Genomic DNA, 16,746 nt, shown 5'->3' with positions numbered 1-16,746 from the left:
TTTCTTCTGCATTGTATGTGACTTCTGCTAGCGTCTGCTGCCTGTACTTTCACTTTCTACTGTCAGCCATTTTACTGTCCCTGCTCCTCTTCTGCTAAAGCCCTTGCGGTGTGGTGATTGCAGGGTGGTTCTCCCACTATACTAACTAGTATCAGTGAGAGGGGTCACATACTTACCATCATGTCTGAGAGTGAATTTCCTCTCCAGCTTATGTGTACTAAGTGCAATGTACCAATAGCGGAGGTGGAGGGTAACGCGGAAGGGCTATGTCGGCAGTGTTATTTATTGGCGCGGCCAATTACTGTCACGGCTCCGATACAGGAACCTCCCTGGGCTTGTTTCGCGAAAGCGCTTACAACCCTGGTGGGCCAGTTAGCTCTGCCACCTGCGTTTTCCCAGATGGGATTGTCCCAGCAGTCAGTGGTGTCATCACCCACGCAGTGGTTCCCGAGACAACTGATGGTACCCCACAGTCTCCCTATTTCCCCTCCCCAGGTGTCACAGGATGGAGCGCTGGGCTGATAGTTTGGAGGCGTCTTTGGATTCCGACTGTTCGGCTGAACAGGCCGAGTTGGTAGGCAATCTCCGGGATTCGGCCACTTGCATCAATGAAGCGGCCTTGGATATCAGTACCCTCGCTTCTCGGATTTCTTCGGCAGCTGTTGCTGCTCGTCGCACCTTTATGGTTGCGATCTTGGAAGGCGGACGCTGATTCCAAAAAGGGATTGGAAGCTTTGCCTTTTAATGGAGAAGTCCTATTTGGTCCGGATCTGGACAAAATTGTAGCCACACTGGCGGCAGCCAAATCTGCATGTCTCCCGTCTGCTGCGGTCCCTTCCGGTTCGGGTACGTCGTCCTTTCGGCCTTACAGGGCCCAGGGTAGGCCTAAAGCACAGTCTTTTCCCCGACAGGCTGGCCCCAAAAAATTGGCCAAGCCCAGGAAACAGGCCTGGAGTACCAGATATCCGGCCCCTAAATCAGATGACAAACCTGCGGCCTAACGGTCCGGGCCTCCCTTTGGGGGATCCCAAAATGGGAGGCCGCCTGCTGCAGTTCGCCCAGTGTTGGTCGATAACCACGACAGACAATTGGGTTCACGAGGTGGTTTCTCACGGGTATGCCCTCTCCTTTCAGCACAGGCCCCCATCCCAATTCTTCACTACGGGCCTTCCATTAGACCGGAACAAAGCCGTGGAACTGCGGAAGGTTTTGCACACTATGCTCCAGGCTGGAGTTATAGTGCCTGTTCCTTTCTCCCAGAGGGGCCAGGGTTTCTATTCCAATCTATTTTTGGTGCAGAAACCCAATGGGTTTTACCGTTCGATTATCAACCTCAAGGCCCTCAACAAGTCCTTGCGGGTGCCGCGGTTTCGGATGGAGACCCTACGGTCCATCATTCTGGCGCTGGAACCTGAGGATTACATGGTGTCATTGGACATACAGGACGCTTACCTTCATGTCACTATTCTTTTACGCCATCAACCGTTCCTCAGGTTTGCAATCCGCAACGATCACTTCCAGTTCCGGGCTTTACCTTTTGGCCTGGCGACAGCACCACGAGTGTTCACCAAGGTCATGGCGGCTTACCTGCGGCTGCAGGGAGTCCGCATGTTGCCGTACCTAGACGACCTTCTGTTTGGTGGCAGGATCTCCAGAGCTCCTTCTACACCACTTGGACCTGACTCTTGCAGTACTGCAACGTCATGGCTGGTTAATAAACTGGCAAAAGTCCACCCTGATCCTGTCTCAGAGGATTCTGCACCTCGGAGCCTTATTGGACTCCAGATAGCAGAGGATCTTTGTTGTCTGCATAGTCACAGAGTGTCTCGATGAGGTTATTGGGCTTCATGGTGTCAGTATTCGACATGGTGGAATATGCCCAGTTTCACTCCAGACCTCTGCAGCAATTGATCCTGTCCAAATTGAATGTACTGCCTCAGAGTCTAAAGTCCCAGACGATGGTGCTCACTCCGGAGGTTCGCCTGTCCCTAGCCTGGTGGTTGCAGACGACCCACCTCAACAAGGGTCGTCCATTTTGGGTGTCGAACTGGGTCCTGTTAAAACGGACACCAGCCTTCAGGGCTGGGGAGCTGTCACGGGTCCACACTTGTTCCAGGGCAGATGGACTCAGGCGGAAAAGGAGCTTCCAATAAACATCTTGGAACTCCGCGCGGTTTTCAATGCTCTCCAGCAGGCACATCGGGTTCTCCAAGGTCACCCCGTGCAGGTCCAGTCGGACAACGCCACCACCATGGCCTACATAAATCGGCAAGGAGGAACCCGAAGCCGGGCGGCACTCGTCGAGGTGTCCCGTATCCTTGTCTGGGCGGAGCGAAATCTCCCGGCCATATCAGCAGTATTCATCCCCAGGAGTCCTCAACTGGGAGGCAGACTTTCTCAGTCGCCAGGATGTTCATCCGGGGGAGTGGTCTCTGCACCAGGACGTCTTTCAACTTCTGGTGGACAGGTGGGGTCTTCCAGAGATCGACCTCATGGCGTCACAGCACAGCAACAAGTTGCCGGTGTACGGGTCTCGCACAAGAGACGAAAAGGCGTCTCTGGTGGATGCTCTGTCCGTTCAGTGGACGTTCCGGTTTGCTTATCTCTTTCCTCCGTTTTCCCTTTTTCCACGGGTAATCCGGAAATTCAAACAGGAAGGAGGGACGCTCCTGTTGATGGCTCCCGCGTGGCCCAGGCGGTACTGGTTCTCATACTGTCCGTGGACATTCCTCTGCGGTTGCCGCTACGACCGGACCTGCTGTCACAGGGTCCTTGTCTTCACCTGGACCTGACTCTGCTGTCTTTGATGGCGTGGCTGTTGAGACGGCCATGTTAAGGTCCAGGGGGTTTTCCAGCTCTGTAGTACAAACTATGCTAAGAGCTCGGAAAACCATCTTCTGCAAGGATATACCATCGTGTGTGGCAGACGTTCTTCCAGTGGTGTTGACCGAGAGGTTATGCCCCTCGGGAGTTCAGTCTGTCTAGAGTGTTTTTTCCTACAGGCGGGACTAGACCATGGGCTTTGCCTTGCTTCTCTGAAGGTGCAGGTGTCTGCCCTGTCAGTCTGGTTCCATCGTAGGATTGCTGCAATCCCTGATGTGCGCACCTTTTATGCAAGGTGTTCTTCAAATTCAGCTGCCTTTTTGTTCCACCGGTGGCGCCTTGGGATTTAGCTGTGATCCTGAGGGCTCTCCAGGGACCGCTGTTTGAACCACTGGGCTCAGTGGACCTTAAATGGCTGACAGCTAAAACAGTTTTCCTTCTGGCCATCGCTTCGGCCAGACATGTTTCTGACTTAGGGGCTCTCTCCTGTAGACCCCCTTTCCTGATTTTTCATAGGAACAGGTCAGTGATGCGCACTCATCCTGAATTTCTTCCCAAAGTTGTTTCACGTTTCCGTATCAACGAGGAAATCGTTGTGCCGGCTTTTAACTCTCCTGATCTTTCAGTGGGTGAGGCCACTTTGGACGTTGTGCGGGCCTTAAGGATTTATGTTGACCGCACTTCTTCATTTAGGAAGTCGGACGCCTTGTTTGTCCTCTATGGCTTCCGTAAAATTAGTTGACCTGCTTCAAAGCAAACTTTGGCAGGTTGGATTCGTATGGCAATTTCAGAAGCTTATCTTCATGAAGGCCTTCCGGTTCCATCCTTTGTGAGGGCTCATTCCACCAGGTCTGTGGGTCCTTCGTGGGCAGCTCGATGTGGTGCCTCTGCAGTCCAGATCTGCAAGGCTGCCACGTGGTCCTCTGTCCACACCTTTGTGAGGTATTACGCGTTTGACACCTTTGCCTCTCAGGATGCTTCCTTCGGGCGGCGGATTCTCCTTTCAGCACAGGAGCGTCCCCACCCTTGAAGGATACTGCTTTGGGACATCCCCAAGGTATCCTGTGGATACCCTATGGACCCTGATGTAGAAAATATGAGATATGGTAAGAACTTACCTTTTGTTATCTCTATTTCTACGAAGTCCATAGGGTTCCACAGGACTCCCGCCCTGTCGCACCTGTGCTGTAGATGGGCTTTACTCTGGTCACTGGCTTTTCCGTCTCCCTCTGGTGAGAATGTGATTCTTGTGTGTGTCCAGATATATTTTTTCTCTCTCTTCCTTCTCCTCCGGCCTATGGCTTGGTACGTAACTGAGATGCCTTGGCTCGGGGGTGGGGTATGGGAGGGGGACCCTAGTGCATCCTGGGAGGCTGAAAACTTAACTCTATGGTGTCCGATGCCTGACGTCATCACCTATACCCTGTGGAATCCTATGGACTTCGTAGAAATAGGGATAAAGGTAAGTTCTTACCATATCTCATATTTTTTTGCCCCTGGTAGGGCAATCTTTACCTTCCCCTTGATGTCATTGTATGTAATTGTCCTTTGAGCCATTCAATGTACATTGCTGCATAATATGTTGGCCCACTATAAATAAAGGATATTTAGATTAATGGATCTTCTTGCTTTTTGCTAGGTTTCTGTGATGCAGACTTGTCTTTGTCCAGTTACCATAGTTCAGCGAATTTTCTGGAAGTGAATCATAGAAGATGGTACATCTACATCATTCACACTTGGGTAAATTTACTAAAGTGAGGTTTTTTTTAGAGCTGGAGATGTTGCCCATAGCAACTACTCAGATTCTAGCCATTTTCTTCTAGCAGGTTTTTGTTAAATGTTAAGTAGAATCTGTTTGGTTGCTATGGGCAACATCACCACTTTTAAAAACTCTCACTTTAGTACTTGCCCCCTGGTGTTTGTTTTATGTCAATAAGTGCAGTGCTTTATTAATCTTTATGCTAATTATGTTTACAGATGACTTTACCATGGGGGACAATGTCTACATTGAAGCTTCAGTGCAGGTCACAAAGTGATGATGGGCCAATCATGTGGGTGAGACCAGGAGAGCAAATGATCCCCACAGCAGACATGCCAAAGTCCCCATTCAAGAGGCGAAGGTAAAAGAACATTATCCTGACCAATGACGGTACATGCGAAGACTTGAACTTTTAAATGTGTTTAAACATACCACGTCTACGTAATTCACATAATCTATTCACAAGTAGCTGGAGAAAGTGTTGTGGCCCATAAAAAAAAACACTTTGGTCTTAACACCTTTTGCTTTTCACGACCAGTCATACTCATTGTGTGTGTATATATAGGCCTACTTTGAAACTGCGCAGTCAAGGGTATAAAAAAAAAAAAATGAGTGCCTCCATTGGGACACACACATATCAGTCAGATGTAGCCAAGATAATTTATTCCAGTGTTATATCAGAGGCCGAAATGGCAAAGTTTCAGTCATATCCAGACCTTTTTCAAGCAAACAGCATATATCAACAGCAGCAACAATCAAAGGTATACACAATGTACAGCCACAGCTCTAAGAACTGTCTTACCTTACCATTAGAGCACCATAAATACCGGCAGTAATCACATCAGCATGTGTTCCCACCAGCGTCCTTCCCCACATGCAGATCGCATAACCCGGAAGTGATGTCACTTCCTCTGGGCCACGTTGTATCCCCGGCAGCACTAGCTTTCTTTCCACACACTGGAACGCACAATGTAAGCACTGATAGTTCCGCTTTTGGAGCGCTGTCCGGGTACATCACAATGGTCAAACCAGGAGTTGTACATTAGCTCAACTAGATACAATCAAAGAGTTATATATACTAGAATTAACCCCACAGTAAATAAGCCACAAATGTGTTTATCATGTACTACTAACCGCTGGTGTCTTAAATGGTGCTCCCATGGTGTGCAAGTGACAAAATATATACTATCCTATACAAAATAGATATACAAGTACTAACCTAAAGCCCTTATTTTTAATAGTATTCTCAATTTTATTTTCTTTTATATATATTTTTTTTTATATATATATTTTTCTAAGACCATTATGTATAAAACGGTAGAAACTATGAAAAAAATCTTAGAAAATAATAAAGGTTTACTGCCAATAGACTAGCCTAACACATTATTTCAAGACCATTCTAGCACCATCAGTCATTCTGAAGGAATAATGGATCCAGACTATAGAAATGCTCGTAGTGCGTTGTGTTCATTCAAACCTCTTGGATAGACAGTGTCCAGCTTGTATATCCAACGTGCCTCCAATCTTCTCAATGCTGATTCCCGGTCACCACTCCTCACTGGTGGTGGGACCCAATCAATGAGCCTGCATCTTAAAGAAGACATCTGATGGCCTGCTTGTATCCAGGGTTTATCCGAGGTCCCAGTATTGAGAGCCTGCTGTATGAAACTCCTGTGATTTGCCATCCGCTCCCTAAAGTTTCTTGTGGTAAGACCCCTAAGTGCATGACACCATAGACCTGCAGGTCATACAATTAGTGCATTTGAAACATCCCATTTTCATACGTGGGAGTCACGTCTTGATGTTATGGATGAATTAGTCTCTGGTCTCATTAGGAGCTGTTTTAAATTCGGCCCATGTCTATAGGCTATAATAGGTTGATGCTTAGTATCTGGATATGACCGAACCGTCGCCATTTCGGCCTCTGATATAACACTGGAATAAATAATTTTGGCTACATCTGACTGGTGAGTGCCTCCATTGGGACTGATATTGTTGCCTGCTATCTGGAATACGGACTGGTGTGGCTGGAGTGCACCCCTATGCTGGAGATTATGTGGATGTGAGTGCAGGACTTGGATAGATCTATATAACTATCCATCTATTTCTCCATCTCTCTAGCTGCACTGAAGTGTCATCATATAACGCATACATTATGCAGCGCTTTACAGAGAATTCTTATCCATTCACATCAGTCCCTGCCCCAGTGGAGCTTACAAAGTAACCACATATACCCCTACAGACTAGGGTTAATTTTTGTCAGTAACCAAATAGCCTGCCAGTATATTTTTGGATTGTGGGAGTAAACTCGCGCAAGCACGGGGAGAATATCCAAACTCCACAATGTTAGGATTTTGGCTACCATATTAAAATGCATTGTAAAATTTAAGACCACAAAAACTAGCAAAAAAAATAAATTAATTTTTATTCTGAAAGGCTACATATACAATTCTGCTTCCTTTTTTTTTTTTTCAAGTTTTGTGTGGATTAATGGTGAATCAAGAAGCACCAAGTATTTTTGTGATGTATATTGAGAAAATGAATAAAAAAAAAAACTTTTTTTTTTTTTTATATGGATCTTTATTGAAAGTCATACAAATGGCAGCAGTAATGACAAACAGAAATTCAAAACATTGAATAGATTAATAAGTAAATCTACCCCTTAAGTGTTTATTTAAGTTTGTGTTTTTGAAGTGGAGAATGGTTGCTATGGACTTCCATCAGATTCTACTTAACATTTATCTAGCACATTCTAGAAGATAATAGATAGAATCTGGTTGCTATGGGCAAAATTCTCCACTTCTAAAAACCTGCACTTTAGTAAAAAAAAATACCCCTAAGTGGTCCAATTGCTGTTTATTACAATATGAATAATAGACTATATCAAAAAACATGTACAGAGTATACATATGCGATAAAGAAAATATATATGGAAGTGATGGAATAAGATAATCAAAAAACTCCACCTTTCCCAGTGGCATCAAAAGGGTGGAGAGCCTCTGGATAGTGTTTCTAAGTTGTACCAAGATGTCGGCTTAACCGCTTGTTGTATAAATTCACGAGTAGCAGCAGGTAAAGTAATAAATAGGGGAGCCAAATTGCCAAACAACTTCAGCTCTAACCTCCCCATCAAGGGGATATTATATCCAATCCACATGGAATGTTAACCTGGGGAACATCAGGCACTTCCTCTGCATGAATCCACTGGGCTAAAATTGTCTTCTTAGCAGCGGCCACGATATGTGCTAGTAGCGCAGCAGTGCAGGGGAAGGGGTTCACATGTCCCATAAGGCCCAAGCCTTATTAATCGTAAAAGGTGTACTCAAATCTCCATTTATGTAAGCCTGAACTTTCAGCCAAAAAACCTCAACTTTAGTACAGGACCGCAATGTAAGAGAACCGTCTCAAGCTGCGAGCATTTAAAACAACTGAAGTGGCCCCCATTAGACATCTCAAGTTAGGAGTGTAATATGCTTGGTGAAACAACTTATAATTTCAGCATATGAGGAGGCTTCTAAGGGGTAAATTTTCCTAAGAATCGTGTTTGGGTGAGATTGCAATCTCACATGAGTTTTGCCTGTTTTTCAAACACATGTGAACTTGCAGGAAACCGATATCAAAACTCGCATGAGTTGACAAAACGCGACCAAATACACCATCGGCCAAACGTGCAAGTACATTCCATATCATACAACACGCAAATTTACCAAGAATCGAGTTTTGAAATTACCAAACTCAACGAAATAGACTTTTCCTGAGGTGAGTGTTTTGCAGGTGTTCATAGGTGTTTCAAGTTGTAATTAGTGGAAAAACAATGATTGTTTTTAAAGGTGCTAAATCATCCACATTCATTTGTGTGAAGCAGAAATGGCAATATATGCTACCATTGGTTTTAATTGCATGTGGCTGGGATTTCGGAGGCTCTGCCACCAGGCTGGAAGGACCCAGGAGCAAGAAACTAAGCAGAAAATTAGGTAGTGCAGGTATCACACATGCTGCTCAGGCCACTTTTTTTTTTTTTTTTTTTTTTTTTTTTAAGATGTGTTTGAACCTGAACACATTGCCCGATGGTAAAGTCAAACAGATGTTCAGGATGAACTGTAACAACCTATTCCATTTGTGTGACCAAGTCAAACTGGACCTAGACCCTGACACGGCATGTTCCCACTCTCTCCGAGCTGCATAAGGTTCTGGCTGTGTTTCACTTTCTGGCTACTGGTAATTTTCAGTCTGTGGCCAGTAGAGTTCTCTTGATATCTCAGTCAACATTCTCACGGTACATACATTAACTCTGGTAATGGTGGCATTTCAGCCACTAATGGATACCTGCATCTGCTTTCCTAGCCAGGAGTCACAGTGGCATGCAGTCAAGGTAGATAATTTTTTTTTTATTTTATTTTTTTTTAGCATTGCATCAAGAAAGACCAAAAAATTAGAGAAACCGATATATGACAAGGCAATAAATAGGCTCAAAACAATTTCCACATAGCAAGCAGCAATCAATTCCAGTAGCCAAAATTCTTCTACACCACTAAACACTCTCCTCACTGTCCCTCTGCAACCTCCAACCAACAAAACCCTCAAAGGTTGGGCTATTTGCGGTGTTTTTGTATGCTTAGACAGTGTGTACATGCTGTGACTGATTCAATCAGAACATGTTTCAAGGATGATGCATCCATTATCGCACGTGTTTTTCCTAAAACTCGCATGACAAAACACTTTTACATTCACCATCGAAAAACATGGTCTTGGTAAATTTGCGAGTTTGGTCTGGGAAAACTCAAACACGATTCTTAGTAAATTTACCCCTAATTGTTTGTTTGTTCCAAAGTACCCTAGAGTCAATTATATCCTGCAGGACCATGCCACTTAGCCATCCCACCTTTTAAAGTCTCCTAGTGTGTGTAAATTAGAAGTAGGGTGGGGTACTAATAAATTGTGATGTCAAACACCATCCAGAGGACCTATTTTATGAGCTGGTGATAAATTGGATAAAACCTGGTTTGCATAGCTATGATTTTGAAAATACAAGTTGAGTCTCCCATATCCAAAATGCTTGTGAGCAGGGGTATTTTGGATAACTGAATATTCCGTATTTTTGAATAATTGCATATCATAATGAGATCTTGGGAATAGGACCCAAATATACACACAGAATGCATTTGTGTTATATACACCTTATACACACAGCCTGCAGGTCATTTTATACAATAATTTCCATAATTTTGTGGCTCAAGCAAAGTTTGTGTACATGCATGAAATTCAGTTATGCTTCATATACACCTTATACACACAGCCTGAAGGTAATTTTTATACAATATTTTTAATAATTTGTGCCTTTAGACAGTTTGTGTACATTGAACCATCAAAAAATCAAAGGTTTCATTATCTCAGTCATGCCAAAATTATTCCGTATTTCGGAATATTTGGATATGGGAGACTCAACCTGTATGAGAAGAGTGTGTGTGTGTGTGTTTGTGTGTGTGTGTGTGTGGTTCCTTAAGTTGAGAAAAAGAAAAGACCAAGGAACAGTAACCATCCAAGAATTGACCAACTAATCGTAACCCCCGGAGATGTCAAGAGCGCACCACACTACTTACAATACCATCTTGAAATTCAAGGTTAGACATAATAGGTAAGAACAAAGAATAAGAAGCTGAAAGATTAAATCTAATAACTCACCAAGCAATCAATTGGTTATCTACGATATTAGGGGTAAATCAACTAGGATGGCTATGTAAGAGTTACCAAGTTAGTATTTGGGCTAAGGTCTTGTGCAATAGCCTGATTAACAAAATTATCGCCACCCCCTATCCAGTCTAAGGCATAGCGATAGTTAGCTGCCATTACATAATCCCCACCCCCCCAAAGATGTAAAGGTTGCTGTAACTTAAAAATGGAAATTCAAGGGCGTTTTATTACTGCCTTGAGCAAATGTGGGCGAATAATCAATTGATGGTCACTCTTTGCAAGAATGAAGGGGTGCATTTTGAACAGGTGGCAATGGCCTAAATAAGAGGGGGAGGTGTTCTAACTCATGAGAATCCGCCAACATTCTATGGATAAAATCGGGGAAATTGCTGGATATAATTTAGATGGATGTGACTGAATACTGAAACTTAAGATGTGATGTGATCTCCCGCCAATTTAAAGGGGAAGGAGTAACCCCACCCTGACATAGCATCCCTCTGAAGGGCCGAGACCTCAGTTTTTGAGAGATTAACCTGAAAACTGGAGACAAAATGAAAGGTCTTTAGTACCTCCAACAGGAGGGGAACTGCTCTTAGGGTTCTCTAAAGTATAGTCGGAAATCTTCTGCAAATGCTGTCACTTTTTTGAGTACCAATCGTGATGCGCTAGGTTAAATATTAGTGGGGACAGTGGGCAGTCCTGTCTGGTTTCCTACTGAAGTACAAATGAGAGAGTATTTGGTTCAAAATGCAGTCAGCTGATGACATCTGAAAAACGTGCTTGAAATCGGGACCAAATTTTTGCCAGTGGAGAACCCTTAGGATATGGGGCCAGGAAACACAGTTAAAGGCCTTATTGGCGTCAGCTGCTTTATTTCCATTCAAATGAGTCAAGGCGGTCACCAAGAGACTTACATTGTGCACTGAAGTACAACTCTGAACAAAGCCAGTCTGTGCTGTATGGAAGCGTGAGGGAAGGAGCTTCTGCAGAAGGATAGCAATGAGTCTGGTAAATAATTTTAACAGGGAAATTGGTTGATAAGAGGACACTGTCTCATTACCCGGTTTGGGCAAAACTATAATGTGGGCCTCATTAAAGATGGGCGGTGGTGAATTGCTCTCTAATGTTGAATTAAAAAGTGATGTTAAATGAGGGACAAGATGGGGAGTCCATAGCTGATAGTACTTCGCCCCAAAATTATCGGGACCAGGGGATCTGCCCTTATGAAGCGATTTTAATTAAAGAATTAAGGTCTAGCCTAGTGACTGTTGCAGTAAAGGTCCCTATCCTCCTCCCATGAGGGTGGATAAAGACGCCTCCCGATGAAATTGCATAACCAACACAGGAGCATCAGGTGGTGCTTAATAAAATGATTTATAATAATGGATAAATGGTTTAGAAGAAGAGTATTAAGTTTCCAAATTATCCACAATTTACCAGACTTATTGCCTCAACGAAAGTATCTATTGCGCTGATGGTCCAAATTAAATTGGGCCCATTCAGTGCACAATGTGTAGTAGTGATTCTTGGCATCAATGTAAGACTGTCTGGCCGCTGGTGAGTTATGTTGAAAAAATGCCTCATAAGCAGCAGACCAAGCCATACTCTAGTTCTGTTTCTCTAGCAGCAAAAGGCTTACGTTTCCTTGCCACATACTCCAATATCTGACCCTGTATAACTGGTTTAGAAGCTGCCCAAAATAAATGAATGACTGAAAGATGTTCAATATTATAATCTACATAATTAAGGAATGCATGTTCCAGGTGTGTTTTTTTTTTTTTTTTTTAAATCAGCTGATTTTTAGCAAGATAAGCCTGAAATTTCCAATTATAGGATATGGGAAGAGGGCAGTTTTAAGGCCAAGGTGAACCAGACTGGAGCATGATCCGATATAGTTAATTGCAGACGCTACTACACTGGAAAGTAGGGATGGGGAAAGTAGCCATAAATCAATTTGGGAAGAGGTATGGTGGGGATGGGAATGGGAATAGAACGTGTACTCGTGATGCGGGTTTTGACACCTCCAGGGGTCACAGAGCTGTAGTGTGGTAGTGAAGAAATGCAAGGAAGGTGGTGCACCCCAGTCCCTACCTCATCTCGTAGTCCTGTCAAGATGAGGAAGTTGGACCATGTTGAAGTCTCCCCCTAAAACAATGTTACCTTCTGCCCACTCCTTATAAACTAACCTAAAAGTCAGGGAAAAAGCATGGTTAGGACCTGGGGGTGCATAAACATTGTCCAATGTAAAAACTCTTCATCGAAAAAAAAGATTTTAATAAAAAGTAATCGTCCATCAGGGTCGGTTAAACTATCTTTAATTTGGTATGGAAGGTGCTTACAGAATAATATCACCACTCTTCTGCGTTTGGAAGTAAAGGTGGCGGATTTATAATCTCCGATCCCGAAGTCATGGGAGAGTATTCGGATCAGGCTTGCACTAGTGTGTTTCTTGTAATACTTTATCTGGCTTAAGATGATGGAGTACTTTTTTGAGCTTTAAGGGGGTGTTAAGCCCACAGTTTGCTTATAGTTCACAATTTGAAGAAAAAAACAACATACTTGCCCCCCTTTTTTTTTTTAATTGAAATAGTCCAGTTTAGAAGGAGCAAAAAATACATGGTATTAAATTCTAATGTTGGATGAGCACAGATCTGAAAAATGAGCTCCGTGCAGGTGAGAAAACATGCAGCCACCAAAAAAAAAAAATGCGAGCAAAAACTGATTGTTCTGTGCAGTAGCTCTGCTTCAGTTCCCCGAAGAAGAGTATTTTTTAAATGTCCCCAAATGTGCTTAATAGGGGCACATTTTAGTGTTGCATATCTGTTTTCACACTTACTTGGGTGGACGTATGCTGTAACTTTCTGTTAACTCATCTTGTCTGCAGGTCTATGAATGAGATAAAGAACTTGCAATACCTTCCCCGAACTAGTGAACCAAGAGAAGTCCTTTTTGAGGACCGAACAAGAGCTCATGCTGATCATGTTGGTCAAGGTTTTGATTGGGAGAGTACAGCTGCTGTAGGGGTCTTGAAGGCTGTGCAGTTTGGAGAATGGTAGGTAATTTCTAAGACAGACAATTCTAGGTCTTCCAGAAAATATAAACAAATATTGCAACAATATTTTATAGAAGCAATGTTCAGGTATAGATGTGAAAAACTTTGAAATTCAAAAATTTCCTTTATATTAGCGTGCAGGGTAATTGTAAAGGTACTTATATACCGTATAGTACTGAATGGTGGAAGTGAGATGTCTAGCTTGGCAACGGTGTGACTGTAATCATGACTTTAAGCTCAATAGAACGGTTTCAGAGGATTTCCCTGTTTTTATTACCCAGGAGTGATCGACCTCGCATAACCAAAGATGTGATCTGCTTCCATGCAGAGGATTTTTCTCATGTTGTGCAGAGACTGCAACTAGATCTCCATGAGCCTCCTGTTTCCCAGGTACCACTGTGGATCTTTTCTATTTCGAAGACTATTCTGTCCTGAAGACCTTTTTTTCTTTTTTAACTTCTATTACATAAGGATCCTGTATTAAGAGTTATGCTGTTGAGCTTTGACCATCCCTTTCCCCTCTTGATGTCCTTCTTCTTTATTGTCAGTACATATGTTTTTTCCTTTTCTTGTGATTTATATTTGAATTTTTTTTTTTTCAGTGTGTGCAATGGGTGGATGAAGCAAAGCTGAACCAAATGCGTCGGGAAGGGATCCGGTACGCACGCATCCAGTTGTGTGATAATGACATCTATTTTATCCCTCGAAATGTCATCCACCAGTTTAAGACTGTGTCGGCTGTGTGCAGCTTGGCATGGCACATACGCCTGAAGCAGTACAGCCCCAACAAAGAGACACAGCCCTTAGAAACAGACCACAGCTCTGATATTCCACCTCCAAGCATTGAATCCACCAGTGTGAAAATGGAGCCAACAGAGACCCCTGTTTCCATAACACAAGGACCTTTTGTAGTACCACACATTCCATCACAAAGGCTGGAAAACCAGCCCCCATTGTCACAACACCTTACCACACATCAGTCAGATTTGTAGATAACATTCTGAGGAATTTTATTATTTTTTTTATTTTTTTTTTCCTTTCTTAAACCTATTTTTAAAACTTTTTTGATGTGAAGTTATAGTTTTATAACAGACTGACCTGTAATTTTAAAAAGCAAAAAAAAAAAAAAAACTTTATCTGGGGTTCTTTCAGGTGATGCAGCTAATGGGGGTAGCAAAATGTAACTTGAGCAGCACTGTTGGCTAAAAAGGAGTATATGATCTGCTAAAATATCTTTCTACAAGAAATTGATATTTTGTCAAAAGTTCAAAACATTGTGACAAGGGCACCAGTCTCCTACCATTTGTAAGCTTGGGGTTAAATAAGCACTTTTATGTAATGTTTGTAAATGTAGCTATTTGACGTTCTTAAACTTCACATATACAATTTCTTCTTAAAACCATGGCAAGACTGAAACCATTTCTTGGAGTAACATGGACTGACGGAGCACTTCTGTTATACCTATATGTAATGTTTTTGTTTTTAAATGGCACAACTCATTTTAAGTACCATGAATGATTGATCTAACTTTATACAGTCAAGTACTAGACAGTTTGACAGTTGTTTGAATCTTGGTGTGTTTATCTGTAAATGCTTTCGTTTGGTACTAGAATTTCAGATGCTTCAATGTATCCCACATGTTTGTTTAGAAAGTACAAAGTAGCATAAACCTGTATTCTATCTTTATTTATTTTTTTGTATGCTTGCAATATTTTTATGAGCAACAGTTGGATCGAGGATACACTAGCAGATTCCAACACTTACATTTCACTTTTCTTTTCAGGCACTAATATGAGAGTTCAAATAAGTTTTATGTTTTTTTTTTCTTTGTTTTTTTTTTTTCTGTACCATTTCTTCCATAAAACTAGATAGATGTTCAGTAGTGTGTTGTCGTCCTGTTAAACTATTGATGTTCTTGTGTCAACTTAAAGTTATAACTTAATTTCTACTACATTGATGTCAATTTTAGTTATTTAATTGCTCTTTGCAAAAAGATAGAGTAGTTTCTGGATGTGCTGTAACGGTATGTTTCTTAAATCAGCGGTTTTCCAAGAACGATCATCGTAAGCAAATTATGTGTTTAGTCCAGGTGTAGAATGGCTACAACTGTTAACGCATTCAGATATACTGGATACCAATCGATTAGTCGACAAAAAAAAGTCGTCATTCAGAAAGTCGAAAGTAAAAAGGTTGAAAATAATTCTGTAGATAAGTATTTAGGTGGACATTTAGCATGTCGATACATGTTGTTGTTCATGATTGCTGGGATTAGGCTAAAATAACAAAGAAACGTGTCTATAGTGTTGACCTGTTAAACGTCAACCTTTTGACTGTGACCATCTAACCCTGTCAACCTAAACACACGTCTACATAATGATGGTCGACATTCAGAACAAGTCGACCCTTTCTACCACACCTGATATACTAAGGGCCAAGGAGAAATGGCATTCACTTGTCCGAAGTTTCCATGTGTAAAATTCACAATATCTAAATCAATACCGTGTTTTTTTAAGCTTTGAGTTGGCTATAGGATACAATTCTTAGGTAACTGTCACACCACTGATGGTTTTTGTGTGGCTTTGTTTGTTTGAGCATCTTCTTTATCCTGATTCCTATTGCTTAAGGGGCTTCTCCAGAATGTTTTGAAATGGGAAAAAAATCCCAGTTATTTTTTGTTTCCCCATCTAATTTTTTATTTTTTTTTGCAATCTTGCTGGTCGGTCAACACAAACTCTTGCTCAACACGGTGGAGATAGGACTGAAGAATGTTAGCAAGCCTACTATACACAGCAAAGAGAATTGGCTATTAGCCACTGAATGTGGCTTTGACAACAAACTGTAGTACACACTTCTTCCGCAGCAGGTGGCATAGAGCGCAGCTTTTGGGTATTGTCCACAAGGCGCTTCTTAATGTCTTTTTCAATAAATTAAAAAAAAAATAAATAAGGAAACGCAGCTATAATAAAGGAAGAACCTGGCTCTCCAGATGTTGTTGAATTATATCTCCCACAGTCCTCTAAATATCAATAACTGATTTGAAACTGTGCACGTTTCAAGTTTTGAGAATGACACAAGTATTGGTTTTTACAAAGTTGCAAGCATTTCATAAGTGTCAGAGGCTTTTATTGACAATTACATTAAGTTTATACAAAGAGTCAATATTTGCAGTGTTGACCCTTCTTTTTCAAGACCTCTGCAATTCGCCCTGGCATGCTGTCAAACAACTTCTGGGCCACATACTGACTGATGGCCGCCCATTCTTGCCTAATCAATGCTTGGAGTTTGTCAGAATTTTTGTGTTTGTTTGTCCACCCGCCTCTGGAGGATTGAGCACAAGTTCTCCAATGAGATTAAGTTTGGTGGAGTTTCCTGGCCATGGACCCAAAATTTCGATGTCTAGAAAAAGAAGGGTCAACACTGC

At 42.4% G+C, this 16,746-nt stretch overlaps 1 protein-coding gene across 1 annotated transcript in view; it reads left to right on the top strand.

Annotated features, from left to right (window-relative positions):
- Nucleotides 1–16,448, top strand: part of RSBN1 (round spermatid basic protein 1) — a 41,072-nt gene extending 24,624 nt beyond the window's left edge. Inside the window, exons 4-7 of the mRNA XM_088454434.1 lie at nt 4,801–4,943; nt 13,158–13,325; nt 13,607–13,715; nt 13,928–16,448. Coding sequence (XP_088310560.1) covers nt 4,801–4,943; nt 13,158–13,325; nt 13,607–13,715; nt 13,928–14,317 — 810 coding nt within the window. The 3' untranslated portion in view covers nt 14,318–16,448. The remainder of the gene's footprint in view (nt 1–4,800; nt 4,944–13,157; nt 13,326–13,606; nt 13,716–13,927) is intronic.
- Nucleotides 16,449–16,746: the final 298 nt, after the last annotated feature.

This window comes from Taudactylus pleione, unplaced genomic scaffold (genome assembly GCF_031769625.1).
Source record: "Taudactylus pleione unplaced genomic scaffold, aTauple2 ptg000615l, whole genome shotgun sequence".
Taxonomy (NCBI): Eukaryota; Metazoa; Chordata; class Amphibia; order Anura; family Myobatrachidae; genus Taudactylus; species Taudactylus pleione.
The sequence above is the reverse complement of the archived record's forward strand: the minus strand, read 5'-3'. Positions and strand labels throughout refer to the sequence as shown.